The 27,954-nt window shown below is 57.9% G+C and overlaps 9 protein-coding genes and 8 non-coding genes across 17 annotated transcripts; 5 read left to right on the forward strand and 12 right to left on the reverse strand.

Annotated features, from left to right (window-relative positions):
• Positions 1-211: 211 nt before the first annotated feature.
• Positions 212-2,214, forward strand: EHS24_004240 (uncharacterized protein; the record flags this gene model as incomplete). The annotated part of the gene is made up of 5 exons (XM_028619853.1): positions 212-282; positions 327-396; positions 437-601; positions 674-1,861; positions 1,912-2,214. The coding sequence occupies 5 exons, from the start codon at positions 212-214 to the stop codon at positions 2,212-2,214; spliced, it is 1,797 nt and encodes a 598-aa protein (XP_028478825.1).
• A 204-nt stretch (positions 2,215-2,418) lies between these two features.
• On the reverse strand, positions 2,419-2,499 carry EHS24_004241. Its single transcript has one exon. It is a non-coding gene; the product is annotated as a tRNA-Ala (tRNA).
• A 284-nt stretch (positions 2,500-2,783) lies between these two features.
• EHS24_004242 lies at positions 2,784-2,864 on the reverse strand. The gene has a single exon. It is a non-coding gene; the product is annotated as a tRNA-Ala (tRNA).
• Positions 2,865-3,285: 421 nt separating this feature from the next.
• On the reverse strand, positions 3,286-5,269 carry EHS24_004243 (uncharacterized protein; the record flags this gene model as incomplete). Its single annotated transcript, XM_028619854.1, has 5 exons — positions 3,286-4,236; positions 4,279-4,493; positions 4,545-4,691; positions 4,737-4,839; positions 5,084-5,269. The coding sequence occupies 5 exons, from the start codon at positions 5,267-5,269 to the stop codon at positions 3,286-3,288; spliced, it is 1,602 nt and encodes a 533-aa protein (XP_028478826.1).
• A 1,688-nt stretch (positions 5,270-6,957) lies between these two features.
• Positions 6,958-7,028, forward strand: EHS24_004244. The gene has a single exon. It is a non-coding gene; the product is annotated as a tRNA-Gly (tRNA).
• Positions 7,029-7,291: 263 nt separating this feature from the next.
• On the forward strand, positions 7,292-7,386 carry EHS24_004245. The gene has a single exon. It is a non-coding gene; the product is annotated as a tRNA-Ser (tRNA).
• A 222-nt stretch (positions 7,387-7,608) lies between these two features.
• Positions 7,609-9,468, reverse strand: EHS24_004246 (uncharacterized protein; the record flags this gene model as incomplete). Its single annotated transcript, XM_028619855.1, has 9 exons — positions 7,609-7,772; positions 7,827-7,994; positions 8,062-8,294; positions 8,331-8,608; positions 8,649-8,785; positions 8,835-9,041; positions 9,117-9,212; positions 9,270-9,360; positions 9,415-9,468. The coding sequence occupies 9 exons, from the start codon at positions 9,466-9,468 to the stop codon at positions 7,609-7,611; spliced, it is 1,428 nt and encodes a 475-aa protein (XP_028478827.1).
• Positions 9,469-9,966: 498 nt separating this feature from the next.
• Positions 9,967-10,926, reverse strand: EHS24_004247 (uncharacterized protein; the record flags this gene model as incomplete). Its single annotated transcript, XM_028619856.1, has 1 exon — positions 9,967-10,926. One exon carries the CDS (start codon positions 10,924-10,926, stop codon positions 9,967-9,969), a length of 960 nt encoding a protein of 319 aa, XP_028478828.1.
• A 419-nt stretch (positions 10,927-11,345) lies between these two features.
• Positions 11,346-12,902, reverse strand: EHS24_004248 (uncharacterized protein; the record flags this gene model as incomplete). The annotated part of the gene is made up of 1 exon (XM_028619857.1): positions 11,346-12,902. One exon carries the CDS (start codon positions 12,900-12,902, stop codon positions 11,346-11,348), a length of 1,557 nt encoding a protein of 518 aa, XP_028478829.1.
• A 672-nt stretch (positions 12,903-13,574) lies between these two features.
• On the forward strand, positions 13,575-13,671 carry EHS24_004249. Its single transcript has one exon. It is a non-coding gene; the product is annotated as a tRNA-Glu (tRNA).
• Positions 13,672-14,061: 390 nt separating this feature from the next.
• On the reverse strand, positions 14,062-14,148 carry EHS24_004250. Its single transcript has one exon. It is a non-coding gene; the product is annotated as a tRNA-Arg (tRNA).
• Positions 14,149-14,444: 296 nt separating this feature from the next.
• On the reverse strand, positions 14,445-14,530 carry EHS24_004251. Its single transcript has one exon. It is a non-coding gene; the product is annotated as a tRNA-Met (tRNA).
• Positions 14,531-14,829: 299 nt separating this feature from the next.
• Positions 14,830-14,915, reverse strand: EHS24_004252. The gene has a single exon. It is a non-coding gene; the product is annotated as a tRNA-Arg (tRNA).
• Positions 14,916-15,896: 981 nt separating this feature from the next.
• On the reverse strand, positions 15,897-16,547 carry EHS24_004253 (uncharacterized protein; the record flags this gene model as incomplete). The annotated part of the gene is made up of 1 exon (XM_028619858.1): positions 15,897-16,547. One exon carries the CDS (start codon positions 16,545-16,547, stop codon positions 15,897-15,899), a length of 651 nt encoding a protein of 216 aa, XP_028478830.1.
• Positions 16,548-17,287: 740 nt separating this feature from the next.
• On the forward strand, positions 17,288-18,875 carry UGA2_3 (succinate semialdehyde dehydrogenase NADP+ linked; the record flags this gene model as incomplete). Its single annotated transcript, XM_028619859.1, has 3 exons — positions 17,288-17,375; positions 17,459-17,574; positions 17,625-18,875. The coding sequence occupies 3 exons, from the start codon at positions 17,288-17,290 to the stop codon at positions 18,873-18,875; spliced, it is 1,455 nt and encodes a 484-aa protein (XP_028478831.1).
• A 388-nt stretch (positions 18,876-19,263) lies between these two features.
• On the reverse strand, positions 19,264-21,073 carry EHS24_004255 (uncharacterized protein; the record flags this gene model as incomplete). Its single annotated transcript, XM_028619860.1, has 3 exons — positions 19,264-19,335; positions 19,390-19,817; positions 19,885-21,073. The coding sequence occupies 3 exons, from the start codon at positions 21,071-21,073 to the stop codon at positions 19,264-19,266; spliced, it is 1,689 nt and encodes a 562-aa protein (XP_028478832.1).
• Positions 21,074-22,159: 1,086 nt separating this feature from the next.
• Positions 22,160-27,893, reverse strand: EHS24_004256 (uncharacterized protein; the record flags this gene model as incomplete). The annotated part of the gene is made up of 12 exons (XM_028619861.1): positions 22,160-22,368; positions 22,410-23,078; positions 23,120-23,292; positions 23,332-24,096; positions 24,137-24,456; positions 24,504-25,725; positions 25,766-26,213; positions 26,252-26,356; positions 26,407-26,658; positions 26,696-27,010; positions 27,046-27,775; positions 27,849-27,893. The coding sequence occupies 12 exons, from the start codon at positions 27,891-27,893 to the stop codon at positions 22,160-22,162; spliced, it is 5,253 nt and encodes a 1,750-aa protein (XP_028478833.1).
• Between the last annotated feature and the right edge of the window lie 61 nt (positions 27,894-27,954).

Below are 27,954 nucleotides of genomic sequence, written 5' to 3' on the forward strand. Positions count from 1 at the left end.
GGGCCACGTATCCACTGCGACAAGCCTGAGCGTGATTGAGTGAGCGGTGCTGTGGGGTTTTTCGGTAACCGGAATGTTTCTCCTTGCAGGGTTTATTGACCGAGACAAGTAGATCCCTCAGAGGTCAGAGAGGTCACGGGGATACCACATATACAACAACCATGGGAGCTCAACCCACGTTCACAATCTTTCCATCGCAACGTGCAGCATCATGGGCACCGTCACAGACCACAAGGGCGTATTCAAGATCGCCGCGTTCAGCGGCTACACGGGTGACAAGGCGTGAGTCCGACCAGAGTGATAGACCGATCCTGACGGCTCTCCAGGGACGCGCTGCAGCGTCAGGCCGAGAGCAGCGGTTGTCCTGTGCTTTTCGGCGACTACCTCGCAGAGATGGTGAGCTTGTCGCCTCTTGGTCTTTTCTGACATGCGCTAGAATTTGGCCTGGCGTGCACTCGAAGTCAAGGACCACCCGGAGCTGGGGTACGAACGGCCGTTCCTGCTCCACCTCGGGATGGCTGCCAAGGCGATTGCAGCCAACAAGTGCAAAGTCGTGACCAATGCCGGTGCTCTCAACCCCAAGGGCCTGGCTGAGGCGTGTGTCAAGCTCCTCAAAGGCCAGGGCATCGACCTGAAAGTAAGTTTTTGAATACGCTGCCCGCTGACCTGCCAGGTCGCCTACGTTGAAGGTGACAACATCATCGATCGCCTGCCAGAACTGGCTGCCGCTGGCGAGACCTTGGGCCACCTCGAGGACGCTCGACCGCTGAGCTCGTGGGGCCTCACACCACTCACGGCCAACGCCTATGTTGGTGGACGTGGCGTCCGTGCTGCCCTGGAAGCCGGTGCCGACATTGTCATTTCGGGCCGGTGCACGGATGCTTCACCCGTCATCGGCGCCGCGGCATGGTGGCACAACTGGTCCTGGGACCAGTACGACGTCCTTGCCGGCGCCTTGCTCGCAGGACACTGTATCGAGTGCGGCGCCTACGTCACGGGTGCCAACTCGTCCGGATTCAAGGCCATCAAGGACTCGTACTTCAACTTTGCCATGGGAATCGCCGAGATTGAGGCGGACGGCACGTTTGTGATCACCAAGCAGCCCAACGAGAATGGATTCAACGGTATCGTGGATATCCCCCAAGTCACCAGCCAAATCCTTTATGAGATTCAGAACAACGTCTATCTCAACCCAGACGTCCAAGGCATCATCGACGACATCAAGGTCGAGAAAGTAGGCAAGGACAGGGTCCGCGTCACTGGTGTGCGTGGCATTGCACCTCCCAACACCACAAAGGCCGCCGTCTGCGCCGTGGCTGGCTATCAGGCTGAAACGTCAATCTTTGCGACTGGGCTGGACGTCCAGGAGAAGTTTGACGTTTACCGGTTGCAGATCAAGACCAACCTCGGCGAAAAGATCTTGCCACAGTTCACGATGTTCGACATCACCCAATACGGCGTCGCAGCCCAGGATCCCCAGACCGAGGGTGAGGCGACGGCGATGCTCCGTATCGTTGCCCAAGCGCCAAAAATCGAAGCGTTTGGGCCGTACAAGAACCTCCTGGCGCTCGTCCACACGGAGGGACTCGGCCACTTCCCCGGATTCCAAAACCAGCAGGACACACGCCTTGCGGAGCCCAAGCCGTACATCGAGTACTGGCCCGGACGAGTCAGTGTCGCCCACCTTCCCCTCACGGTCGGGTTTGTGGGCAGTGACGAGAAGATTACAGTCCCGCCAGTCGAAGGAACGACGGCCGTCCAGCCGCAGGCCGACTACGACGCAAAGACTGCGCTCCAGCCCGGCGAGTATGGCTCAACGACGCGTGGCCCGCTGGGCTGGATTGTGCATGCGCGCTCTGGTGTGAGTACCCCGCCGCAGTTGCAGCAGAAACCCACCAACTGACGTCTCAGGACAAGGGCGGTAACGCCAACGTCGGCTTCTTTGTGCGCCACGCGGACGAGTATCCCTGGCTGCGTTCCCTGCTGTCCAAGGACACTTTACGCCACCTCCTCGCAAAGGAGTACACCAACAACAAGATTGAGCGTGTCGAGTTCCCGGGTCTGCTCGCTGTTCACTTTGTGATCCACGACTACCTCGGAAAGGGTGTCTCGAGTACGGCGCGGATGGACGCCTTGGCCAAGAGTGTGGCCGAGTATTTGCGCAGCAAGTATGTCGACTTGCCCGACAAGTACCTCGCGCGGGGCAAGCTGTAGCGGGGAGACTAGGGTGTGCATGTATGTAAAATGTGTGAGCCACGTGTCGCGGGGAACTTTTATCGAGATGCTCGAGAAGTCGACTAACAGGGCGCGTCCATAGGATCTCCCACTGGGTTATCGTTCCAGAGGCAACCAACAGCATTGGATGGGCACCTGTCCACAGGTTCTTCGGCAGTTGACATGCGCAAAAAGGAAATGTTCTGGAGGAGTTCGGAATTGAACCAAAGACCTTGTCAACTTGTGGATGCAAATGACACGCTCTGCCAACTGAGCTACACCCCCGACCACGAGAACCACATGTTGGTGGTGAAGAGTACCAGAGCGCCTACGATTACGAGTTGTGTCCACTCTTTGTTGGTGCTAGTACTATATGCAAAGTGTTTGGGAATGAAAGAGGCTCAGAAGAAATGTGGGTGACGGTCTACAATGCGACAAGAGAGCATGAAGTCGTCACCTGTCCAAGGGAATCCGACACGTCCGAAAATGTACGTCGGGAGTTGTCAGCGGCTTTCTCTGAGATGGTATCTCGTCCAAAACGAATGCTTGTGGGCAAAAGAAGAGTAGTATGGACGAGTTAGGAATTGAACCAAAGACCTTGTCAAATAGTAGGTGCTAATGACACGCTCTACCAACTGAGCTACACGCCCCTCCACGAGTGGATGACAGAGAAACTGATTAAAAAATCATCAAAATTGCCCGAAAAAGCCAAAGTCTTTGTTGCACATGAGAGCCAATCCTGTCTGGTGTACAGAGCTGCACTGCTCCTCCGCCCTTGACTTTCGACATTACATGCGGTCAAGAGGAGAAGCAGTTGACAGGAATGGTATGCTCAGAGCAGTACAGAAACAAAAGCACTTCGGTGACGGATCAAAACGACGCGCCGCTTCCTCATACATGCGCTGCGGTTTCTGCTCAAGAAGACATGGTAGAACGACACATTACTCCATAAAGATGTGGTTGTGGTCAACTAAGACTACGATTGATACTTTCAAAGGCGCAGATCTCGGGGACAAAACGGGTTTATATGTACAGCGACGGATCCGACTTGTTTGTTTAATTTCCGGCATTTTACAGACTCGCCTTTCCACGCGGCTCGTAAGGAAGGATGAGGCAAATGAGACCAGCCAGAATAAAGAGCGCTCCCGCAATGTAGACCGGAATCGAGGTCGTGGCGCTGGCGAACATGAAAACTATGGGTGCCATGATACCGAAAATACGGTTGCAGGTGGCCGTCAGGGCGTTGCCGGTACCGCGGTGGATGGTCGGGAACACTTCCGGGGTGTAAGCGTAAAGGACGGCGTACATGATCGTGCTGAAGAACTGGTATGCGCAGTTCCAGCCAAGGAGGGCGTTCGAGTTGGTGGCCGTCGTCGAGGCGAAGAGGAAGACGCCGGTGAGTGCAGTGCTGGCAGCGAGAACGCCCTTGCGGCCAACGACGCGGAACTCGACAAACCAGCCGCCAAGGAGGGCGCCGGGGATACCGAGGACGGCATAGATGAGCGAATTGCGGTAGGTCAGGTAGACCGAGTTGGTGGCTCCATAGTCGCGGTTCCTGGTCTCTTGGATGGACGGGAGGAAAGCGTTGTAGAGCGGGTAGCCAAGGCCGATAAAGGCCCAGATGATACAGATCATCGATGTGCTGAACGCGAGCTTGGGGGTAGAGAAGAGGCCGCGAATGTGGTTGCCGTTCATACTCTGGAGCTTGCGCTTGACAGCCTGTCCAGCGCTGGTGTTGGCGACATAGTCGGCTGGTTCACAGGCCTTGAGGTCGTCGATAGTCAGGTTGGAGGTCTTGCCGTTACGACGGGCGACCTCGTGGACCACACGGACAGCTTCCTCGTCCTGACCCTTGCCCATGTAGTACTTTGGCGACTCGTAGATTGTGAACCAGATGAAGCGGATTGCAAACATGATAAGAGCGATGCCTCCCATGGCGATGACAAAGTAGCGCCAGCCCATGTTGTCTTTTTTGGTGCAGGTCGTGCCCGGGTCACCCGAGCAGGTGTGGTAGCCGAGGAGCTGAATGTCAGTTCGGTCCAGCGCAGACACCATTCGACTCACCGGCCACGCAATGAGAGTCGCGACGACCTGCGCAAGTGCCCAGTCGACGGAGAGAATAGTGAGCAGATACTGGTGCGATGCCGGGAGGAACTCGAGGAACACGGCCGAGTCCACGGGGAGGTTCCCACCGACACCAAAGGACCAGAAGGCACAGAAGACTCCAATGGCGGCAAAGTTGGGCGACGACGCAGCAATCATACCCCAGACAGCGGTGACTGGCCGTCAGCAAGGAACCGCTGGTTGCGTTACAGAGGTGTGTCACTTACCACCAAGAGTCAAGTTGAAGGCCATTTTACGGCCAAAGATATCACACCCAAAGCCCCAGAACATGGCACCAATGAGAAGACCAATGTTCTGGGCAAGCGTGAGGAGCGGGCCGTACTTTGGTTTGAACTCGGACTTGATGGCGGGCACTGGTTGTCAGCTGTGTCTTGCGCGGAGGGATCACAATAGCTTACAGATCAGACTTGTGACAATTGGCCACATGTTGTCCGAGGCCCAACCAAAGCCGACAACGACAAACAGCTGCCACTGGTACCATCCCATGCCAATGTCTTGGATCTGCCTCGTTAGCACTGCATGGTCTGCCTGCACATGTATCTCTTGGAAATACAAGATTGGATTACGTAATCCTTCGTCATTGTTTTGCTTGCCCCTTGCTCAGCAAAAGAGTCTGCCAAGTCGCCTTGGCCTCGCCCGTGCAGGCAAAGCGAACCACACAGCACTCCTGCGGGCACACGGATGTGCACACTTTGGCGACAGCTTCGCCGGACCGAAGCCAAAACAAACGCCCAAAGGTACTCACCGCATTGTTCAAAACACGGGCCTTGGCCTCGTATACGGGGTCAAATGTGCCTAGGGGGATGGCGGCCTTGCCGTCGTCAACAACGGAGGCGACCTCGACATGCGTGTCATAGTGGTCGTGGCCCGCATCATGGTCGTGTGGCGAGGACCACTTCTTCTTCTCCCTTTCGGCTGACGTGTTGCTCATCGCTGGCGTTGTGGTGCGGGCTGGGGCTGTAGAGGGACGTGCGACGGTTGTTGTTGCACATGTATGCGCGAACGGAGTGGGGTGCGGGTGAGCAGAAGATTGATCCTACGCGGTGGGTGTTTGTTTGGATGGACTCTAGGGGATGACTGGTTGCGAGCAACGCGGTGAGCTGGCTATATATCTCGCGAGCTCGACGCCGCAAGCGTGCAAGCGTCAAGCGACAAGAGTGCCAACCCAGAACGGGTCCGGTCGGCGGAAGGGGAGCACGCCGCAATGTCGAGTCCATGACGACCAGCGCGGCTTGCCGAGTTTCACCACATGCCAATATGCCAAAGCGCATGGGCACAGCATCGACGTGTCACTATCTTACTCCGCTAACATGCATGCGAGGCCAAGATTCCGAGACAGCGTAGGTTGACAGCAAGGCCAAAAATGGGCGGCAGAGTACGAGAGGGGGAGTGTCCAGTATTAGGCAACAAAGAGGAGCGATATGACGTCAGGAACCAAAGAGTGCGGGAAAATTAGGCCAGGCCGGCAGCGACAGCGCAGCAGAGGAGAAGACTGAGTGACGAACGAACGGAGACCCAAAACGAGATGGACAAAAGAAGCAAACGACGACAGATGGCGTGCCATCTGTCCTTTTGCACTTTGCTTGCACGTTTGGCCGTTCGTCGAGACCGCGGAGGCGTCTCCGGGCACGCGCTATCAGGGAAAGAGCAACATGTGAACAGGAAACCCAAAGACACGACGTGCAGCTCTGTCGCCTGCGATGGAAGGAGGCACGGCGTCGCCATATGACCAGTCGCTGCCGCGACATGTTGGTCGAGGGGATACACCAAGCGGCGATACCCACTTATCCCCACGGTTGGAACAGCCTGCAGCTCCCAAGTGATATCATTGCTCAACCCGTACGTACGCTGGAGCCCTCTCCGCAAGAGCCAGACATCGGAGCCGCCGACGCTCCGAGATATGCGTTTGAGCAACCCAGAGAAGACCAGAGGCCAGAGGTGACTGGACATTAGGTGTTCGTCATGTGTGGTTGCATATCCGTCAATCTTGGCAGGAGACGAAGGTCCCGAAGGGAGGAGTGGCCGTGTTGACGGAGCACGTCGATCAGCAGCAGGCCGCGACTTTTGGAGCACTGTGAAGCGTCGCACGTCGTATATAGGCGCCCTATCTAGCCAACGCGCGAGCTGGAAGGTCAAGGGAGGATGAACAACGCTGCCTCAATGCATCGGTCTGATGAATGCAGTGACCGGCGACAGGCCGAATACAAATGCGGGGCCCCAAACTGCGGATCACTTCACCTTTCTTACGCACCACTACTGAACTGTGGCGCCAAACGTCGTCTTCTTCGCACTCAACCGTCATCTTCGCCTCACTTGGCGGTCAGGATGTGTTGTTGTTATCGTTTTATGCAGCATCCATGCTGAAAATGATGCGTACAAGCCCACACGTGGGTCGGACAGCTGCCTCGCGTCCACTCACAACCGACAGCCCTCCTCCCGCCCGGTGGCACAACTCGTATCCTGCCGCTCACTGAACTCCCCTCACAAATCATCATCCCTGATAGGTTGCCTACCATCATAGCATGTTAATCTTGCATGCATGGCAGCACAGAGCAAGTAAAACGGGCATTTTGAAGGGGCAACGAACGCGCCACTATTCCCCCATCAGTGAACATGTCAACACCGTTGGTGAAACGGTATCATGCGTCGTTGCCATCGACGCGGCAGGGGTTCGACTCCCTTACGGTGTACTTCTAGCTGCTCTTGAGCATCTAGGACTCTTTCCTTTTGACTTACGAAGCGTCTGAAGCGGCGGACCAGTGATCACGACGAAGCTGACTGGTGAGCAAGGTGCAGCGACGACAGGGTCCTGAATCTTGTCACTGGCTGTTCACACCTCCTTCCTTGAACTGTCTGACAATTGGCAGCGGTTCCAGCGTCTCTGTATCCTTCGACAAGGCCTCGACAAGACGTCTGGACGCTCTTAAGCGCGGCACTGCCCTCTTCCTTCCGTGGCGCTGTCCCGTAGTGGTTATCGGGTTACCTTGCTATGGATGCCCCATCAGGTAATGTGCTTTGCACTCGAGAGTTCGAATCTCTCCAGCGTCGACGCAGAGCAGCAGGAAGTGCATGGACATGCAGAGCAGCTTCCTCTTTTGCAGTTCTGGGCGTGTGAGGTGAGGGCGGCAGCGGCGGGAAATTGTGGCGGACGAAGGAGACGGAACGCTGACATGTCTGGCATTATCATGATATTTTCATCATTTTATCCCCACGGGTATACAGTAGGTAGTCCATGGGAGTCGTCCCATGCCAAATCGCAGTTGGGAGCAATCAAAGCCGGCTCTGCAGGGGGATGACGGGCTTGCACTGTTTGGCGGCCCTCAAGCGCTCCTTTGTGATGGCAAAGCATTGGGGCATGCGCGGGTCCCACTTTCCAGTCTTCATGTGCTGTGCAATGGAGCGGGTAATCGTGATAATCTTGGCCATGCCATGGCCTACAATCGAGGTCAGCTGCTCGTCGCTATGCCGACCTCTAACGCCTGACTCACCATTGTACCCAGCAGACACCCACAGACCGGGCATGTCGGGCACAGGACCGACGAGCGGCACCCAGTCAATGGAGTGGGCCATGATACCCGACCAGTCGTGGTTGTTACCCTCTCCCTTGACCTCCTTGCCCCAACCTTCGAAGTTGTCCTTGCAGTAGGTGGAAAGCCCTGGTTGTTAGCTGGTACGGCGTTGACGACCACCCGGTCGCTGCTGGAGAGGAGCTTTATCACTCACAGTCGTGGAACTTGGGAGTCACCACCGAGTCATCCTCGATGTAGAACAGGTCCTTTGGTGTACCAAACTCGCTCAACACCGTCGCGTTGTACGGACCAATGACGAGGCCAGAGTGGGGCGTCTGGATGAGGTAAGGGCCACGCTCAATCCCCATGGTCGCCTCCAGCGCGCCGGTTCCAGCGTAGGTAGTGGGTGGGGTGATGAGCGCCGCTTGGCCACGGTACGGGATCACACTGGCGTCAGACTTGTGCAGTGTGCTGAGAGCTCACTGGTTGGCAAGGTCGGGGACGTTGGGGAACAGGTGGCTCGTCCAGGCGTTTGTGGCAAGGACGACTTGGCCAGCAACAATTGTACCACGCCCGCCGCAGTCCACGGACCATCCTGAAGGCGATGGTGTGACACTGTTTACGGGAGTCCAAGAGAAGAACTCGCAAGTAGACGTCTTGGACTCGATGGCAAGACGGAGCAGGGCTGTTGTCCCGCGGTGAGGGTGCCAGCTACCAGAGGGACCTCGGTTGATCGCAAGGGCGCTCTTGATACGTGAAACCTGGTCGTGTTAGAGCTGTCGTGAAGCCCTCCCAGCTCACCTTCCGTGCCTCCCTAGGATCTGAGATGAGCTCCCATTCGGTCTGGCGACCATTGTGTTTGGTGCTAGCTGCGGCCGTCTTCTTGTATGTCTCAATGTTGGCCAAGTTTGCCTGGACGCTCGCCTCAGTTGTGAGTACTGACAGAGTTAGCTTTGCGGTGGAACTGCTCAAAGCTAATCCACTCACCATCACAGCGGTTCCCGCGCCAAAAGTCCACATTGAGCTTCTCCTTCTTCACCAGGCTCTCCACATAGTCAAGGTTGTCCGCCTCAAAGTACATGATATCGAGGGCATCGTCGTTCGTGAGGCCAGCACCACCCTCGGCTCGCGAGCGGGTCAGAGAACCAAAGCCATCCCAAGCGCGGGGGCCGACGTGACCACCGTTACGTCCCGCTGGTTGTCAGCACGACGCCCATTCCTCAAAGTCATGTTGCCGGGGGCCCGTCTCATCCATCCCACTTTACTCACAAGCACCAGATGCCACATCCTTGGCCTCCAGAACGATAATCCGCTTCCCCTCGCCCACGTCTCCGGGTCGGGTGAGGTGGTATGCCAGCGAGGAGCCTTGGCGGTCAGCACCAAACATGACTTGGCGCTTAGCGCCAACTGTTCGCGACTCACCCGTCACACCCGCGCCGACGATGACAATGTCGGCCTTGGTGGGCAGAGGAGCATCACGGCCATGATTCCACAGCGAGGTGGGGCCGCGGTTCTGAGAGGAGAGGTAGTTCAGCAACGGCCGGCGAGGACGGCTCGGTCCACTCACTGTTGCTTGCCAGTGCGAAACAGTAGAGGTGAACGGCTGTGGGAAGGCGGGCATTGCTGTTCGAATTGCAGAATGTCAGTTATGGATTGAAAGTCCGTAGATGTGACGAGGTGAATGTCAAGAGTAAAGAGCTGAAGTGACTGCGACTGACACATAGGCCACCTGGAATTCCACAGCGCAGCCAACGCGAGATCTCTAGGTGGGCAACTTGGACGCGGTTGACGCCGGCGAACCCTCAGATTACCGGCAGCTGACCCCTCGCTTGCGGGTAAACACGATAGGCCATTCAAGCAGACGTCCACTTCCACGGAATTGCGACCCGGAGGGTCACTGAAAGCAACAGAACAGTACAACAAGGTGTCTGGCTCATGAATGGTAACGGTGTACTGCATGAGGAGGGAGAGTGCAATCGCCAGCTCCAATCGGACTACTGACGGCGATGACCGACACGGGGGTGCCTGATTGTTGTTATCAGCGGCCAAGGTGGACTGCACTTGTTGACCGCGGTGCAATTTCCGCCGCCGCCTCGACAACGATGGACACACGCTCGCCTCACGGCTTGGACAACATCTCATACTCCTGCAGACCGACCCGAGCGCGATACTCGTGGTGGGAAAGCATCTCCAGCCCGGCGAGCGCGGTGTCGACCTGGTCGTGTGACCAGCCAAGCACGACCGTCGCATAGTCGCCGATGGCCCGACGGATGTTGCCAGCGAGCAGAGGACACGGCGTGCCCATCGGCAGGCCGAAGATACGTGGGTCCAGCACGTCGACGCCCACAAACACGACTTTGCCTGGGAGAAAGTAAAGCAGCTGGCGAATGATGTCGAGGAGGATGCCGGTCTTGTAGATACCAACGGCACACTGATGTCGTTCAACGCGTGTGACGTCGTCTTTGATGATGACGACCACCTCCTCCACGCCAGGCGGCACGTGGTCTCCCTGGTGGAGTATCTGATGTGGACGGAGACCGCGTCCGTGCTTGATGGTGATGGTGAGCACCATGCGCTTGGCGTTGACCCGCACAGGTCTGAGAGCCGGCCAGCGTGGGACCGTGGCCCACGCTGCACAGTGGACAAAAGTGACGAGCGTGTGGCAGGTCCATTCCCCTGCTTCTGGGTAACGTGCGTCCGGATGAAGGCGGAGCGTGTTGACATTGATGGGTGAGGCCAGCTGGAGGTCTCCACGCAGGTCGACCACACGAGCTGTTGACACCAGCGATAACCAGTACGTCGCGCCTGCCGCAGGCTGGCCGGGGGCCATTTCAGCAAGCTTGACCGTGTGTCTGTCTGCAGGCCTACGGGTACCGACGGCGAGTCTGCCGTCGCGACCAACTAGGACAAGGTTGTCGACCAGGACTCTGTCGACACGCCATCTAATTGTGCGTGACGTGGTACGGAGCGCAAGGAGAGCTGTAGTGGGTGCAATGTTGATAATGGCGGTGAAGATGTGGGGGTAGGCAGCGTGGTCGAGTACGGCAGTCCTGGGCTTGCTGGATTGTTGCTCGGTCATTGCGAGGAAATGGTGATGAGAGGTAAAGGTCTCAAGTCGTTTATTTGATGGTGGTATCCTTGGTGTCCAACAGAACAATGGAGAGGGAGTGATGGGGACGAAACCAAGGCAAGTATTGATCAATTGTTCGATCAGTGAGGGCTGAAGGTTGGCCACTGCCACTTTCCGACTGCCTAGTGACTAGTGCACGACTTGACTCAATGATGGTCTAGCCCTGATGGCAGTCAACCCGATCAAACCAATCGCCGTAAAACACAGTGGGCATCGTTGTTCACCGACAACCCTAGTATTCTATGCATATCAAAGGAGGATGACGACAGTGGTGGGAACCCTCGAGAGACATTGACAACAGAAGTCTCTTGTGTCAAAATTGGAAACATGCGTGTCGTTTAAATGAGGATGGGTATTCTTCGTATTCGTCACTTGAATCCGGTTCTCCGCCACTCCGTCCTGTCGAGGATTTGCTCGCCGTATTCGTCACTCGAATCTTGTTCTTCGCCAGTGGAATGTTGGTTGTCGGCAGTCCAATCGTGTTCTTCACTAGCTAGGTCGTGTTCGTTGCCAGACAAGGCGTGTTCGTCCCCAACCAAGTCGTATTCGTTGCCAGACAAGTCGTGTTCGTCGCCAGTCCGATCGTGTTCTTCACTAGCTAGGTCGCGTTCGTTGCCAGCCAAGGCGTGTTCGTCGCCAACCAAGTCGTATCCGTTGCCAGACAAGTCGTGTTCGTCGCCAGTCCGATCGTGTTCTTCAATAGCCAGGTCGCGTTCGTTGCCAACCAAGTCGTATTCGTCGCCACCCAAGTCATATTTGTCGCCAACAGAGCGAAATCCAAACGAGTCGAATTTGTCACTGGTCGCTCCAAGACGGAGACCATAAGGGCCACACGGTTCGTCCCCAACGGTCTGGGGATATGGTCGGTTGAAGATCTCGTCGTCGTCGTCGTCGGGGAAAGGGGTTGTATATACCTTGGGGAGCTCGGCGTCTTTGTCGTCAGGGAAAGGAAAACTGTCCACCTGTTTCGGGGACATGAACGTATGGGTTTCATGGCTGTACGTTTTGTGTCCCACCAGGTGGTAGTATTCACGGTGTGCAATAAACTTGATCTTTTTGACAGCCTTCATCTTCTTGCACCGGGAAGGGCGCTTTTTGCCGCTATACCTGTCTCCGTAAGCATCCACAAGGCAATTGCGGAATGCCACGTAGGGATCGTCGGTTCCATCGTACGGGCAGGGGTGCACAGGAAGGCAGTTTGCACCGACTATAGTGAGTGGAGCCCATTTCCAGTGCCCTATCATCTCCATCAGGTTTAACAAGGACACCGGCGCCCCTGTATAATGGTCGTCACGATACGGTGGGAGGATGAAAACGATTTCTTTGACGCCTTCGAATCCCGTCCATGGATGTGGTGACTGCTGATGGCCGATGTTGTAGACCAGTTTCTTCGTCTTGGAAGAGAGGAGAGGGCAGTCTTTGCGGAATACTGCAGGTCTAGGCTCCCCGTTAGAGTTGATAAAGGGAGGAGTGCGCCCCCAAGCTACGACCGTTTCGCAATTGGCCACCAATTCGGGATAGGTTGTGTGAGAGTCCAGAAAGGCCGCAAAGGACGGTTGCAAGCCATGCTCGACGAGGAAGAGCTGCGGCAAGTGGACTACCCCAAAGAAGGAGACGTTGCGGGTCTTGGCGAAAGCGTCTGGGGCCAGCATTGGATAACTCGCGCGGTGCTCCAAGCCATGGGTGTGCTTGAACGCCGCTTCATTGAATTCCATCAATGCTGGCACCCCGCCATACGGATGAAAGACGTAGCACCATGATTCGCCGTCTTTGCACTCTCTGCTGACGATGATCTCTTCAATCAAGCGATCGTCTGCGGCTTGGCGGAAGCTTTTCGACGCGGTGCGGAGGGCGAGTAGCGAATCGTACAAGGCGTGTTCGAAGACGAGGTCGACTAGGTGCGGGAAGCAAGCGGCATCTAGCATAATGGCAGACACACGAGGGTGCAGAGCTCGTTGATGGGGTCGAGGAAGGTAAGATGGGGAGAGTTGGATTTTGGGTCATGGCCCGATCCGAGCTTTCGAAGGCGACTCAAAAACGGGAGCAAAGGGGCGCACGGTGCACACACTTTCGCTGTCAGCGACCCATTGGCCATTGGGTTGATTGGTGGCCCAAGTGGGACGACCCTGTGCAAGGGACAAGGTTGTGAGTTACAGGCAAATGGTGTGCCCAAAGCCACGCAGCCGTTGTGCTCCCTACGCGCATGTTATGGGCAGTGCGGTGGCAGGTTCAAAGGAGCGCAGTGCTCCCACATGTGGCGCGTAGTTCAGCCGCCAGTGTATGAAGTAGACTCATGTGTACGACAGCACGACAGTGTGAGGAGTAGCTGTGACGTGATGTATCTAACCACAGCTGAAATGAAAGCAAGCGGCATGTGGCAGCCCAGAATAGAACGGCGTCCCAAGGTGGCCACCAGTATTTCGTGTAAGCGCAACTATTGCGAGCCTCCTCTCCTGTTACGAGCCCCAGTATGTCAATTTTCACTGGCATTCCTTCTCACCTTACTTCTGCTGCATCTCAAGCCCTTCAGGGTGACCCCAAAGTCGCTGTGGGGCCGCTGCGAACACGGCAGCACCGCAAGAAGAGTAACATATGTCTCTTCGCTAGTATATCGGTTAGTATAACCGCCTCTCAATAGGGAGTTTCCTAATAGGAATATCGCGGTAGAGCAGGGTTCAACTCCCTGGCGGAGAAGCAGAGCGTCCCATGGACTGTCTACCTTTTGGCTGGACGGCCGGGGAGAAGGGCGACGTGAGGAGACGGGTGGGAAGCGCATGGTCGGTTTATCGGGACATCGTTTCCTGCTGGGTCATCTTTTAGCATAGCATGTGAATCTGATGATGACAATGCATACCCTACGATTCTGAGGATCTAGCGATGTTGGAGCATTGACTACAGACCATTAAGTGCTTGGACGAAGCAAGGGGATAGCGGAAATGACTTCTGAAAAAAGTGCCACTCAGGCACGGTCGATCCGCCCAAACCGCCATCTGCCTCCGGTGCAACTTTCTCGACCATGTTGACCCTCTCCAACTCGTCCTGCGTCGTCTCCTGCATGCTACGTGTCTGTAGAGGCCTCCAAAAAGGTCACGACGGGGATCGAACCCGCGATCTCCTGATAATCGAGCTGTAGAGTCGTAGTCAGACGCCGTACCATTTGGCCACGCGACCGGCGATGGTGTTGTCCGTGCGTCGGAGGCCGCGATCGTTGGCGAGCTCTGAGGGGCGAATAAAGGATCGTAGGACAACGGTGACCGATGGGGTTCATACTATTCATGTCGGAGAGCACTTTTAGTGCCCATTTGCATGATATTCAGTGCAATGGACGAACGAAAATAGCATGGGGGTGAGGCGGAGAAAAAAATCACCGGAAAATCGCTAAAAATCGCCCGCGACGGCAATCCTCCTACAACTCGTTTTCCTCTTCGCCTCCATGCTACTCTCGCCATCTCCAAAAAGAGAAGATCTATCGCCACCTCGTTTCGATCGAGGGATCTCCAGGTTATCACAACAGAAGTATGAGCCTGGCGCTTTCCCACTAAGCCATAGCGATGTTCGATGTTTGTCTGCCGCCGGTTGGATTGTGAACCCCCCCTGCCCGTCGTCCAGGGAGCATGCTGCCCTCTGGACACGTATGACGGCCATACACCTTCGCTGCCCTCGCTCGACTAACCAATGGAGAGTGATTCGGGACGGGGCAAAGGGTCAAGGGAAGTCTGTATGGCCCATGTGGCACATCGACCCCGAATCCCTGAAAAAAATTGTTCCTACCCTCTTCTCGACCTCCGTCGACATCTTTGGCAGTCCAACCATGCTTCCCAACGCTCCATACGCGTCTCCAGAGGTCCAAAAAGGTCACGACGGGGATCGAACCCGCGATCTCCTGATAAACAGATGCTGAATCGTAGTCAGACGCCGTACCATTTGGCCACGCGACCGGGTATGTTGTTGATTGATGAGTGGTGGAGTGGTTCGGCGGTGTAGTTACCGATATTGTTGGAATTTGATGCCGTTTAGCGCCCGAGACCGATGGTCTTAAGCTGGCAGTTTGTCTTTCAGAAGAGGATGGGGATGCATAGACGTCTACAGAGCTGCTTATATGCACACAGAAGGGAGGCCCGAGCACTACAGAGAAGCATGAGGACAATGAAGAAGCAGAAAGAGCAGCATTGGTGCGGTACCCTCGTTCTCCGGTCAGCTCGGTGCCACACTGCAGTGGCGCAAGTGGTTACGTAATCTCAACACGATATGTTTTGACCGGTGGTGCCAGGACTGATGCTGTTTCTCCGTATGCCATACTGCCTCTCGTACGCAATTCGACCTCATACTGGCGCTATAGAGAGCCTGCTGCATACATGGTCGCTCATCACACGTCTCCTGGGTCCGACTGATCCGAGGCGCGTGGGCGAGGGCTGTTGTGCAAACCTCAGTCTATACTTTCAAGCAAGAAAGGAAGCTGCGGCGGAGGCACCAGTGCTCGAGGGGGAGACCGCCGTATGCTAGCCACAACATGATTCTGGTCGTCAGCTCAGCCATGGACTACTGTCTTCAGCTTACCACGATGAACCGATGTCGCATGCGTCCTTCATGATCGTGCAGTGCGGCAGAGGCCACCAGGTGCCTTGTCGACTCCAGTGGCCAAGTCCAGCGGTAGGTACACAACCAAGACTTGTGTATCTCACTTGCGATTGTGCTGAGCTCAGAAACCTTGAGGTGCTGAAGCTTGGGCAGAGAATCCAGGTGGACGGTGTCGGTCTGCTCCTGTTTGAAACTGACCGTTAGCTACGCTGTCTCGCTACACAGGGGTGTCGTAACTCACATGAATGTGCTGGGAACGGCTGGCGCCCGAGCGATCCGTCTTGGGCCCAGAGTAGCCATGACCATGGACCGGATGTGGCCCGTCAACACCCGTCCGCAGGCTAGAACACGCCCATCGCCATACCCTCAGCCAGCGCTTCTCCGACCTCAGCACACCGCTCGAGGTCCGGTTTCTCAATTGTCTTCATGGCGTGACACCGTTCTGCCGTCTGCGCATGTGTGATGACGATGATGCCGTCCGCGGCTTTCTTGAGTCGCCACCCCTTGGCGATGCGGTCCACCTGGCGCATGGCATTCTCCCCGTCGCTCCCAGCGCAAATCATGCACGCGTACGGTCGGCCATTGAGCTTCCCCAGCGCGGCATAGTATGTCCTGTCGAAGAAGTCTTTCATGATGCCCGCCATGGCTGCGAGGTTTTCGGGTGTCGCAAAGATGTATCCCGAAGCCGACAGGACGTCTTCTGGGCCGGCGTCACGGGCCTTTAGCATCTGGATCGTGATGGGCGAGTCTGGAGACTCGGCTTTGCGAGCGGCTTCGTACGCCGCCTGGGCCATTTGCCGTGTGCCGTCCGTCATGGTGTGGTAGACGATAAGGAGCTTCTTCTTGTCGTCTTGTGCGATGGCGTCATTGGATGTTGGGCTTGCGGAGAAGCTGCGGCGGCCAGTGTGGATGCCGGGAAGTGGTGTCCGAGTCAATGTGGCCGAGTACCGTGGAGCGCCCCTCGCGAAAGCGGCTGGAGCGATAAGGCGCATAGGGACGGTTGAGAGATGCTGATGTGAAAGACGTCGTCCGGATCATGAGCTGGTCAAGTTACCGAGAGATGGGATGGTTCGGACACTGCCGCGGTGACCTGACCGTGGGAAAGTAAATATCCCCACCAGGCTCTCTTCACCTTTTCAACCGTGTCCGTCGTGCGATCGTGCGTCTAGATTGCCATGTTCTCGTTGCCGTCACGGCGAGATCCATCATGGGTCTAGATAGCCGTGTGCTCCCATTACGGCGAGTGCAATCTCAGAGTAAACGACCTGTGTGCTCATTACACAGGCGCGCAGTCCCAAACAGCTCCCAGAGGTGGGCCACGGATCAAAACATTTGGGCTCCGGCCGCGATCCCGACTTGACCGCGACCTCTCCGACCTCACTGCGCGACCATGTTCGCGTCTGTTCGCCGTCCAACATCCACAGGCCTTCCTACGCGCGGCTTGGCGTTAAGCGAGACGTGCAAAACGTGGGGTCCCCTCTCCAGGGGCTCCTCCCTTGGCAACGACGGCGAGGTTCGGTATTCGGTTATCATTGCCAAAGTGCGCATATGTCCGGCGCCTGTGAATGTCCCCACCCCTGGGTGCGGCCGTTAACCGACGCATGGAAGGTCTCTACCCGGTCGATGGGGCCACTGACGATGGGGAGCACACATATATGGGTGCCCCTCTGCTACGTGTTTCCACGTCTCTCTCTCGCATTCTCCCCATCTCTCTCTCTCACACACTTTCAAAATGACCGTCTCCCCCCAGCTCAGGACCCAGGCCTACATCAACGGCAAGTGGGTTGACGCCCAGTCTGGCAAGACCTTTGTTGTCACCAGTGAGTTTCCGAGACAGACGCGAGATGCGAGGCGTCTGGCCTACGCCCACGAACAAAGAAGCAACAAGCTGACTTTTCCCCAGACCCCGCTACCGGCGAGCGCATTGCCGATGTTCCCGACCTCAGCGAGGAGGAGGTTCTCGGCGCTGTCAAGGCCGCCGAGGACGCTTTCCCCGTGTGGTCCGCTACCTCGCCCAAGGTGAGTCCGAGTCCAGACGCTTGCAGAAAACTCGATCTGACAACTCGCAGCACCGCCAGGACACTCTGATGAAGTTCTTCAACCTCATGCTTGAGCGCACTGAGGAGCTCTCGCGTCTCATCACCCTTGAGAACGGCAAGCCCCTCGCCGACGCCACCGGCGAGCACAAGTACTCGGCCTCGTTCATGGAGTGGTTTGCCAGCGAGGCTGTGCGCACCTACGGTGATGTGATCCCCTCGACCATCCCTGGCCTGCGTAACCTCGTGATCAAGCAGCCCATTGGTGTCGTCGGCATCATCACCCCCTGGAACTTTCCCTCGGCCATGATCACCCGCAAGATCGGCCCCGCCCTCGCCGCCGGCTGCACCTGTGTCATCAAGGCTCCCTCGGACACCCCCTTGTCGGCCATGGCCCTCATGGAGATTGCCGAGCAGGCCGGTATCCCCGCTGGTGTCCTCAACCTCGTCACCTCGCGCAACTCGCGCATGGTTGCCAAGGTCCTCTGCGAGCACCCCGTCATTAAGAAGGTCTCGTTCACCGGCTCGACCGGTGTCGGCAAGCAGCTCATGCAGCAGAGCTCGTCGACGCTGAAGAAGCTCTCGATGGAGCTCGGCGGCAACGCCCCCTTCATTGTCTTTGACGACGCCGACGTTGACGAGGCCGTCAAGGGTGCCCTCATTGCCAAGTTCCGTTCGTCGGGCCAGACCTGCGTCTGCGCCAACCGCCTGTTCATCCAGGACAAGGTCTACGATGAGTTTACCACCAAGCTCACCGCTGCCGTCGAGAAGTTTGTGGTCGGCAACGGTCTCGACGCCGGCGTCACCCACGGCCCGCTCATCCACGACCGCGCCGTTGCCAAGGTCGTCGAGCACGTCGAGGACGCCGTGTCCAAGGGCGCCAAGGTGACCGTCGGCGGCAAGGCCGGCAAGGGCAACTTTTACGAGCCCACCGTCCTCGTCGACGTCCCCATTTCGGCCCTCGTGTCCAAGGACGAGACCTTTGGCCCCCTGGCCCCCTGCTACCGCTTCTCGACCGAGGAAGAGGTCATGAAGCTCGCCAACGACACCGAGTTTGGCCTTGCCGGCTACTTTTACTCGCGCGACATTGGCCGTGTCTGGCGCGTCGCCGAGGCCATGGAGACCGGCATGGTCTGCGCCAACTCGGGTGTCCTCTCGCAGGCTACCATCCCCTTCGGCGGCATCAAGGAGTCGGGCTTTGGCAAGGAGGGCTCCAAGTACGGCATGGACGACTACCAGATCACCAAGCTCGTCCTCATGGGCGGCCTCGGCACCCGCTACTAATTGCTTCTTGTAAAAAGGAGAGAGAGCAGTGTATATACACCCCACTTGTACGATCAGTGTTAGCACGTTAGAGAATGCATTAGGTCGCAGCAGTTAATAAACTCGGAGCTCAGTTCGGCGTCCAAATGTCGGGGATCCGGGACAGCTGGAAGGCAGGGACCACCGTTACAGATTCAACACTCCCAGTGGGATCGTTCTGTCCATACATGAGCAAGCGTTGATTCCACACGCCAATGCAAAGGACGACCGACACACACGAGAACAGCGGAAGAACAGCCGTGCATTCTAATTAGGCAATATCCGGGTAAAGTATCAACAGTTGGGTATCTAATCGTTCTTCCATTCTTCCAATTGTCCTTTCATTGTCCGTCCACATTATCCACCGCCACTATCCTGGAAAGGCGACCAGGACGATACCTCCCACAAACGTCATGACACCAGTGTAGATGAAGAGGATACCCTGGTTACGTTGTCAGCTTGGCTCTTTTGGCCGTAGTCATCCCCCCTCGCTCACATAGTTGGTACCGTACGCGCCCGCTGCGCCGCGGAACCCGTCAAACGTCAGCAGCGCAGTCGACACGGGGCCCGACGTAAAGCACCCGATTCCCTTGAGCGTGATGAAGATGCTGAACGCAATGGGCGGGATGGTCGGGTCGCCACCGGAAATGGTGGCAATCATGTTACCCCAGAAGCCCGCCAGACTGCCGCCCGTGATACCCCACACGACGGCAAAGGCCGTGAGTACGCCGACGTTGGTGCCGAACCCCCACAGGACGACACATGACAGGCCCGCAATCACCGTCCACAGCGTGACGATGATGCGCGACCGGATACGGTCGGACAGGTAGCCACTGAGCGCGTTGCCGCCTGCCGTGATTCCGTTGATGACGGAGACGAGGGCGGCGCCGTTGGGTCGCTGGGCGTTGATAGCGGTCGCGTACGCTGGAACACAGGTCAGTCACAGGAACGAAAATGGACAGTGGACGCGCTGTTTTTAAGGCACACTTACATGGAATCCACAACAATGGGATAAAGTTTGCCAAACTGGTCACGGTCATGAATGTGAATGCGATCCACGCAGCGCGGGTCTTGAGGAACGAAAAGTCGACCTTGGGACGCATGCGGCGCTTGGAGGCGCCGTTGAGGTGCTTTGCGAGCGGGATACGACGCCTGATAAAGGGCAGAGCGGCGAGGTTGAGGACGGCAAACGACAGGGCGAGCGCGATCATCGTGGCCTTGTATCCAAACTTGTTCAGCAGGGCAGTCGTGATGATGGGATACAGCGCACCGCCGGTACCTGTGCCGGCGTACATGATGCCGGTGGCGAGTCCACGGCGTTCCTGGAACCATTCAAAGATGTTGGTGGCGCACGGCATGTACGTCGCCGCCGAGCACGGGTAGAGGATACCGAAGGTGAGGACGAGGTGCCACGGCTGCGTGGCAAAGGCGGATCCGATGAGACCACCGACGGCAATGACCAGACCTGCGACCTGGAAGTGCTTCTCGTACCAAGGGAACGCGGTGAAGAGGGGTCCCAGCGGCGCACCAGAGAAGAAGAGGAGACCCGTGGACAACGTCGACGCGAGGGTGAGGGTGCTCTCGGCCGCGTCGCCGGGGAAGAGGTGCGATGACCAGTACTCGTGCAACACACCGACAGAGTATGGCAGGCCCCAGACAAGACCTTCGATACAGAACGCAGCGGCAAGGAACGTGAGGGCCTCCCTGCCACCGTCGACGCGGGGGAGAGTAGCAAGCTCGCGTTCGCCGCCGTGGGCCGTACCAGCCTCGTCCTCGGGGTCACTCTCGAAAGCCGCGTTCGAATCCGCACCCGCCACTTCCGCCGCGACCTTGAGGGCGGCCTCGATGGCCGCGGCAGAGTCGAATGGCCCGGCACCGTTGAACGCGGGTTCGAGCGGGGTGGGTGGCAGAGACTCTTCGACGACAGGCGCGTAGGGGTCCTTGGACTGGAGAAACACGTCCCCGCGCGATTCGTCGTCGCTCACGCCGGGCGTGTCGGGGGGAGTGATTGGAATCGTGGTCGGCGCAGCCGAGGCGGGCGTGAGGCTCGTGAATGCCTGGAAGCCAAAGGGGCGCGAGGCCTCCGAACGGCTGGGACGGCGCTCGGCGCGTGAGAGAGAGGCCAACTCGTAGGTCGAGGTCGTGGCCGTCGCGCCATCGTCGTGTTCAGAGTCGTCCATGGTGTTTGCGGGAGTCGTTGTCGTAATAAACTGTGTGTGGCGAGGGGGGGAGGAAAGTGGGTTGAGGCAGGTTGGTGGTGGCCAAATACAAGTACCGAACGCTACACGCGCCGTCGTGGACCCACGTCACTAGGAAGAGACAATGTGACAATGCAAGAGAGCAAGATGACGATCCATGCTTCCCAGCTTCCCAGGCGTCGGTAAACACCGCCCGCAACGTCGCAACATGCAAAGGCGAAAAAAGCTGGCGACAGGAAACCGCGTCTCTTCCATGCCGGGCCGGCATCCTCTGTCTCAGCGCCACTTTGCTCGTCCGGGGCAACATGCGCGCGCGCGCATGTGCGGGGAACGTCGCTGCGTCCCGGTACTGCCTTTCGGCCGCGACCTCTATCTTTATCCTCGCCTCGCTTGGGCCTTGGCAGGTGTAGGTGGTGGCGGAGTGGCTGCGGTCTGGCCAGCCGCGACCTCGTCCACGGGTCCAGCCCCACCTGTGCAAGGAGCAGGTGGACGCGATTCCCGGCATGTGCCCGGCGCGCAACACCAGAGATGGCAAGGGCTGCAACAGCGAGCAAGCAGCAAAGGACATGAACAGTCCTGTTCAGGCCTTTCAGGCCGTTCAGGCCTCTGCCATAAAATTACGCGCCACAGTCCCTGGCAAACGGGATCGTCTGGACGGTTTGCCTGAGATTCGAACACCGCGTTGCCGAAGGTCTCCGAGGAGTGCCGGGTGGCGAGCATTGCGAGTCGGGCATCGCCGAGGAAAAGCGCGTCGGTCGGCCCAATGTAAGGGCTATACTTGGCGAATGGCGGTGTCAGTCCTGTTCTGCGCATTCCTCAGATCTGCTGGAGTGGAACGTTGTTCTGATCGGGAGACGGGCCGGTGGTGTGGACCAGTCCAGGCCAAGGGACGGAATATGTCTTGACTTGCCCTCTCAGCGTGAATGCCTCAGGCGCATTGGGTTTCCGACGCGACTCAGGAGTACATGGCCATGCCGGCGCCATTTTTCCCGAACGAAGTACGAAAGTACGAAAGTCTGATGTCAAAATGACATCCATGAGATCACATGAAATTAAAAGAAATCATAGTTAAACAACAGTGGAGACGGCGTCTCCGCCAACGTCATCGGCGGCGTCCGTGTCCGTGGCAGTGCCCGCCACCACTGAGCCATTCGCCTTCGTGCGCTGAATGAGCTTCTCCATCAGCCGCAACAGGTCGTCGAGGCGGTACGGCTTGATGACCGCTGCGTCAAAGTCCAGCATGCCCTCGCTGATCCGGGCTTTACGCGCGTTACCAGCTGGGGTAGGTCAGTACCATTATCAAGCTCAAGCGACCTACTAAGCGCAATGATGATGCTCCGCCGGAGCCGGCCGGCCGCCTCCTCTGCGCGGATTTTGCGCGCCGCAGTGTATCCGTCCATGACAGGCATCTCGAGGTCCATGAGCACGCAGTCGTAGCCCTCAGTCGCAGAGGCCGTGTCCATGACCTGTTGGATCTTGGTACACGCCTCCAGGCCGTCGCTCGCCGAGTCGGATTTGATGCCCACGTGCGTCAGCTGGCGCAGCAGGACCTTGCGGTTGATGAGGTTGTCCTCGACCACGAGCACGTTGGGTAGTTTGGGTAGCGTGCGTTCCCCGCTGAAGGACAGCCGGGGCAAGGCCTTTCGGACCGTACCACCGACGGTGGTCTGGGGTACCGAGACAGGCCATGGATCGTTGTTGCTGAGCGTCGTCCCAGACTTGGACTCTTTTGCAGTCGCGTGTTCAACGGGCTGCTGAGATGGCGACACCTTGGCCCTGGTGCGCACGAAGAACCGGAATTCTGATCCTTTGCCATACGCGCTCGACACATCGATCCGGCCGCCCATGCGTTCTGCGAGCTTGCGACAGACAAAGAGGCCGAGACCAGACCCGCCAAACACCGTATGCGTCATGGGAGACGCCTGGGTGAAGCGCTCAAAGAGCGTTTCCAGCTCGGCAGGGGTGAGGCCGGGCCCAGTGTCACGGACTGAGAGTTGGTAAGCAAATGTCGTGGATCATTCAACTCACCAGAAACGAAGAGGTACACAAACGGGTCGGGGCCGACGTGAGGTCCCGAGGACGGCGGCTTTACGCAGCAGTCCTCATCTGGAGCATCGACGCCCGCATCGATGCGCAGCTCAACACGGCGTTCCTTGCTGTTGGCAGTGAAGCGGATCGCGTTGGAGAGGAGGTTGGTTACGCTGGGAGCGGGTTAGCTTTGGCCACGACATTGTACCTACATTTGTGTCAAGCGTACAGGGTCAGTCATGACCGTCTCCATTCCCAGGTCCTCTATCGCGGGCGAGAGGGTGAGCGCCAGGCTGATGTGGTTCATCCTCGCCTCGCTCTGGAAGATTGAGAGCACCTTTTGCCCGAGTTTACGGATATCGGTGTCGACATCGAACATCTCCAACCGGTCCAGCTGCATTTTGCCCAGACACAGAACGTCGTTACTGATGCGTTCCTGCGCCAGGCCGCATTGGTAGATGCTGTCGAGCGCATCGAGGTCCTCTTCCATTGAGTAAAGCAGCTGGTGGGTGGGCTTGATGGTGCCTTCTGGGGTTTCGAGACACTGCTTGATTTGCTCGTGCAGGAGCAGCAGGTTGTTGCGCACCATGCTGCTGCACTGCATGAGACTGGAGATCGGGTTGCGAATCTCGTGGCTGGTAATGTCGATGAGGAGCTCTTGCTGCTGGCGAGCCTCCTCCGCCTCGGCACGGCGTTTCTCCGCTTCCTGGATACGCTGGGCCTGCAGCTCGTCGTTGAGCTTGCTTTCGGTAATGTCGATGCAGCTGCCGATCATACCGCCTGCCTGTCCACCAGCAGGGTCCAGCTTGGCCAAGCACGTACACGTCCATTGGCCGTTCAGCCACTTGGTCTCAATGTTCCTCACGCGGTCGTCCGATGCGAGAAAGTCCATCCACTCATTGCCGCATTTTTCCTGCGTGTCTGGGTGGATGTAGTCCCCCCAGTGGTCACCTCTTGGTACGCCGCACAAATCGTACCTGTCCGCGTCAGAAGGCTCATTGACACTCCACAACTCACCAAGCTTGGTTGGCGTACAACTGCCGGCCACCTTCATCGGCACGGAACATACCCGCGGGCGAGTGCTCTGACAGCATGCGGAGCTCTTGTGTGCGTTTCTCAAACGCGTTTTCAAGCGCCAGGCGTTTCTTGCCCATTTGCAGCTGCATGTTGGCTCGAACCACCAGTTCACGCGCGTTGAACGGTTTGGCCAGGTAGTCGTCTGCGCGCAACATGTCTGTCGTCCGCCTGTCGTCGATCGCAGTAAGGAGGATGACGGGGACCAACTGCTGGGCTTTGGTGCCCGTTCGGAGTGCATCAAGGAGGGCCACGCCGTTCATCTGGCGTGTCGTCAGCTCTATTTGATTACCTGCACAGCTGCACTCACTCCGGGGAGCATGACGTCCGAGATGATGAGCGACAGCGCCTGCTTCTCCGATATCGCGAGCGCCTCCTTGGCGCTCTTGGCTACCACAACGGTGCAGTATGGCTCAAAGATCGTCTTCATGTATCGCTGAGCGTCCGCAAGGTCCTCGACGACCATGATGACGTCGTCCTTGACAAAGTGAAGGCCCTGCGAGTCGATGCTGCGGACGCCGCTGCTGCCACTTTGTTTGGACTCTCCGCTGCCGCTGGCACTTGGCGGACTCGTGTACGAGCTGTTGGTGTCACCGTCTTCGTGGGCAGCGCCATAGTCGGAATACCATGTCGCGACCTCTTCCATGACCTGGCGGCCAAACTGCCCTCCGCCAGCAGAGGGGGCCACCAAAGGTTCGTCCGAGGATCCAATGACGTCGGGCGAGAGGTGCGAGCTCCCGAGCGGGAGGCGTACACGGAAGATTGTGCCGCTGTCGAGCGTTTCGTGTAGCGTACGGCCTTCCATCTCCAGCTCGCCGTGGTGGAGGTGGACGAGCTTCTCGGCCAAAATGAGGCTGATGGCACTCTCGCCGGCGCCGTTGGCAGATCCTCTACGCCGCCCTTGGTACCCTTCGGGCGGGAAGAGGCCGACTGTCGTGTCTTCGACGTGGGTACCAGGGATACCGACAGCACTGCAGGTCACCGTGAGGATTGCTGCCTTGTGGGTGTACTCGAGGCAGACGCGGATGAAACCTTCCGTGGTGAACTTGAGCGCGTTCTCAATCAGGCAGCACAGGATCTTCTCCCAGCCCTCGCGGTCGACATAGACGCTCCTAGGCTTTTCGTCGCAAAGGACCGTGTATTGCAGTTTACTGTTGGCGGCAATCTTGCGGAAGAGGCCCGCCACGTTACGCGTGAGCATGCCAAGGTTGACGCGGACAAAACTGCTCTGGAGCCTACCCGCGTCCAGGGCGCTGATGTTCATGAGCATGGAGACGAGGCGCGACAGTCGGCCGATATGGCGCTGGGCCATCGTGAGCAGCTCGTGTTTCTGCTTGTCTTCTGGCGGCGTGTCGGCGAGGACGTCATCGACAGGACCGGAGATGAGCGCGAGCGGCGCTAAAAGCTCGTGGCTGACGCTGGAGAACATGGAACTCTTTGTGCGGTCCAGTTTTGCCAGATCAACAAGCCGGCGTTCGGCTGCCGCATAGCTCCGGATGGCTGAGAGGTGGGAAGCCATTACGAAGCGAAGACTGAAGGTTAGCTAGACGAGATGGTAGCTACTGGACGTACTCTTCGGCAAACAGGTTGTACGTGGGGTCCAGCTTGATCCGAGGACTAACTCCCATCACCAGCACAGCCGGGGGGAGCCCTTCGTCACTGGCCAACGAGATGGGAATGACGAACGCCTGGGAAGGCAGACAGTCCCACACTCTGAATGGATAGCCGTCTATGAGCTCTGCGCAGTCGACAGTAGCCGTGTTACGGCTCAGCAGGGCGTTTGCAAAGCCCCAACCTGGGTCCGCAGACGCCACAGAGTCAAACGTGCTGGCGTAACTGTTCGCTGGGGAGCCGGTGGGATCTTCCGCGACGAGTGCGCCAGGGACAGGGGTCTCGTCATCGACGAGCGAGACACTGACGACTTCGGGAGCCGAGTCGTGTTCGTCCGGGACGCCGATCCCACCTGCCAGGCGCAGACGCGCAGACTTGGGGTAACGCGTTGGATCTCTCAAGGTCGGAACTGCAGTGTTAGATCGAGCGGTGGGACAGCAGCCTCACCAGACTCCTCCACGTAGTAAAGCAGCGCAAATGGAACGTCCTTGGGGTGCACATGGAGTGTCTCCAGTACACCACTCTGGAATGCGTGTTCTGTCCGCACAGTCGCTGGAGGTCAGTAAACCGTGGGCTAAACGGTGGGGGTTGGGAACACGTACAGAGGCAATCACCCAGGTCACGAAGCATGCCCACACGCCTGTTACCCACCACAGTGGGTGTGGTGTCGCGCGTCACATGCCAGGTGCCCATCACCGTACCGTCATCGTCCTCGACCGGAGCCCAGAACAGCCGACGGTACACCTCGCGCAAGTGGCCGTCCATGTCCCGGCGGACCGACAGCTCGTCATCCTTGACAACAATGCTTCCCGCCAGAACCGCGTCAAAGAGGTTGCCTAGAGGTTCTCGCAGTTCTGACGTGAGCTAAAATCGGAGGGCGGCATAGCTTACCTTCCTGGACCATGTCTGGGCCGTGGGCCGCAAACCGGCGTGGGTGGTCGGGACATTCCTGCGCGAAAGCCTTGTTGTAGAGCATGGTGCAGTCGTCTCCCGTGCCCCAATAACATGCTGCAGGGAGCGGGGTGCTGTGAACGAGGAACTGTACGAACGCGCGCTGTTGGGCCGTCCACGATTCGCGCGGACCCAACGGCGTTTCACCCCAGCGGACCGTCTCGAAGAGCGCCGCGGTGTTAGGTGGCCGGCCACTGTAGCTGTCCTTGGGCGAGGTTTTGACCACACCGTCGGCGCCAATAAAGATGTTGTCGCCTGTTGTCAGCGACAGCTATACTGGGTCCACACACCTCGCTTATAGTTGATGCTGACGTCGTACCGCCCTCCGCCGTAGTTGATACTCTCCAAGTTCTTTGAGGGCAAGCGGCGCCTGCCAGAGGCTGTGACACTGGCGCCGTCGACCTCACTGGGGAGCAGGGGAGAAACGTTCTTGCTGAAGCTGTCCTTGAAGACAGGAAGTGACTGATGGGACATGTTACGCATTCCGGAGACTGGTGAACTCCTTCGTGTTCCCGGGCGAGATGCGTCGGTCCGGTGTGACGGGCGTGATCGGCGCCACGACCGCGGCCGCGTCGTGATCATCACGGTGGTACCGGTGCTGCTGCTGGACGCGCTCGGAAGCACAGAGGCGACGAGCTCGAGCCGCCGGGCCCGCGTTCGGCGGGGAAAGTGGAACTCGAGCGACATCGCTTTCCGGGCCGATCCGTCGTGCCGCTCGTCGACATCTTCGTCCTCTGAATCGTCGTCGCTCAGCGTATCAAGCTCGGGGCTGGCGACAGGCGCAGAGATGCGATCTCGGAGCCATCTTAACAGCTCGTTTTGAGAGTCTGGCGAAAGGCACTCGTGCAGGAGAGCGCCGTTGGTCACGCGGCGCCATCGTTGGTTGGCGTACAGTGACGTTGGAAATGAGCTCGTGGATGGAGTCTGAGGTGGGGATGGCAGAGTGCCTGCTTGCGACAGTGCCGGCGAGCTGACCTGCGAGTGCGGACAGAGCAGCACAAAGGCGGGAAAGGGGTACGACTGTTGGCGTGATGTCAGCCGTGGTCAGAGAAACGCTGTGCTCTTAGGCCCTTTAGTCGACATGTGGACGTACCTCCAACACGTCGGGGATGGACAGCGCCTGGCTATCAGCGACCATGTTTGTCGGGTGTGCTCAAATGGGGGCCATGGAAATCGTAAAGTATGAGGTGTCGCCGTAT

This window comes from Apiotrichum porosum (genome assembly GCF_003942205.1).
Source record: "Apiotrichum porosum strain DSM 27194 chromosome Unknown scaffold_2, whole genome shotgun sequence".
In the NCBI taxonomy this organism is placed as follows: domain Eukaryota; kingdom Fungi; phylum Basidiomycota; class Tremellomycetes; order Trichosporonales; family Trichosporonaceae; genus Apiotrichum; species Apiotrichum porosum.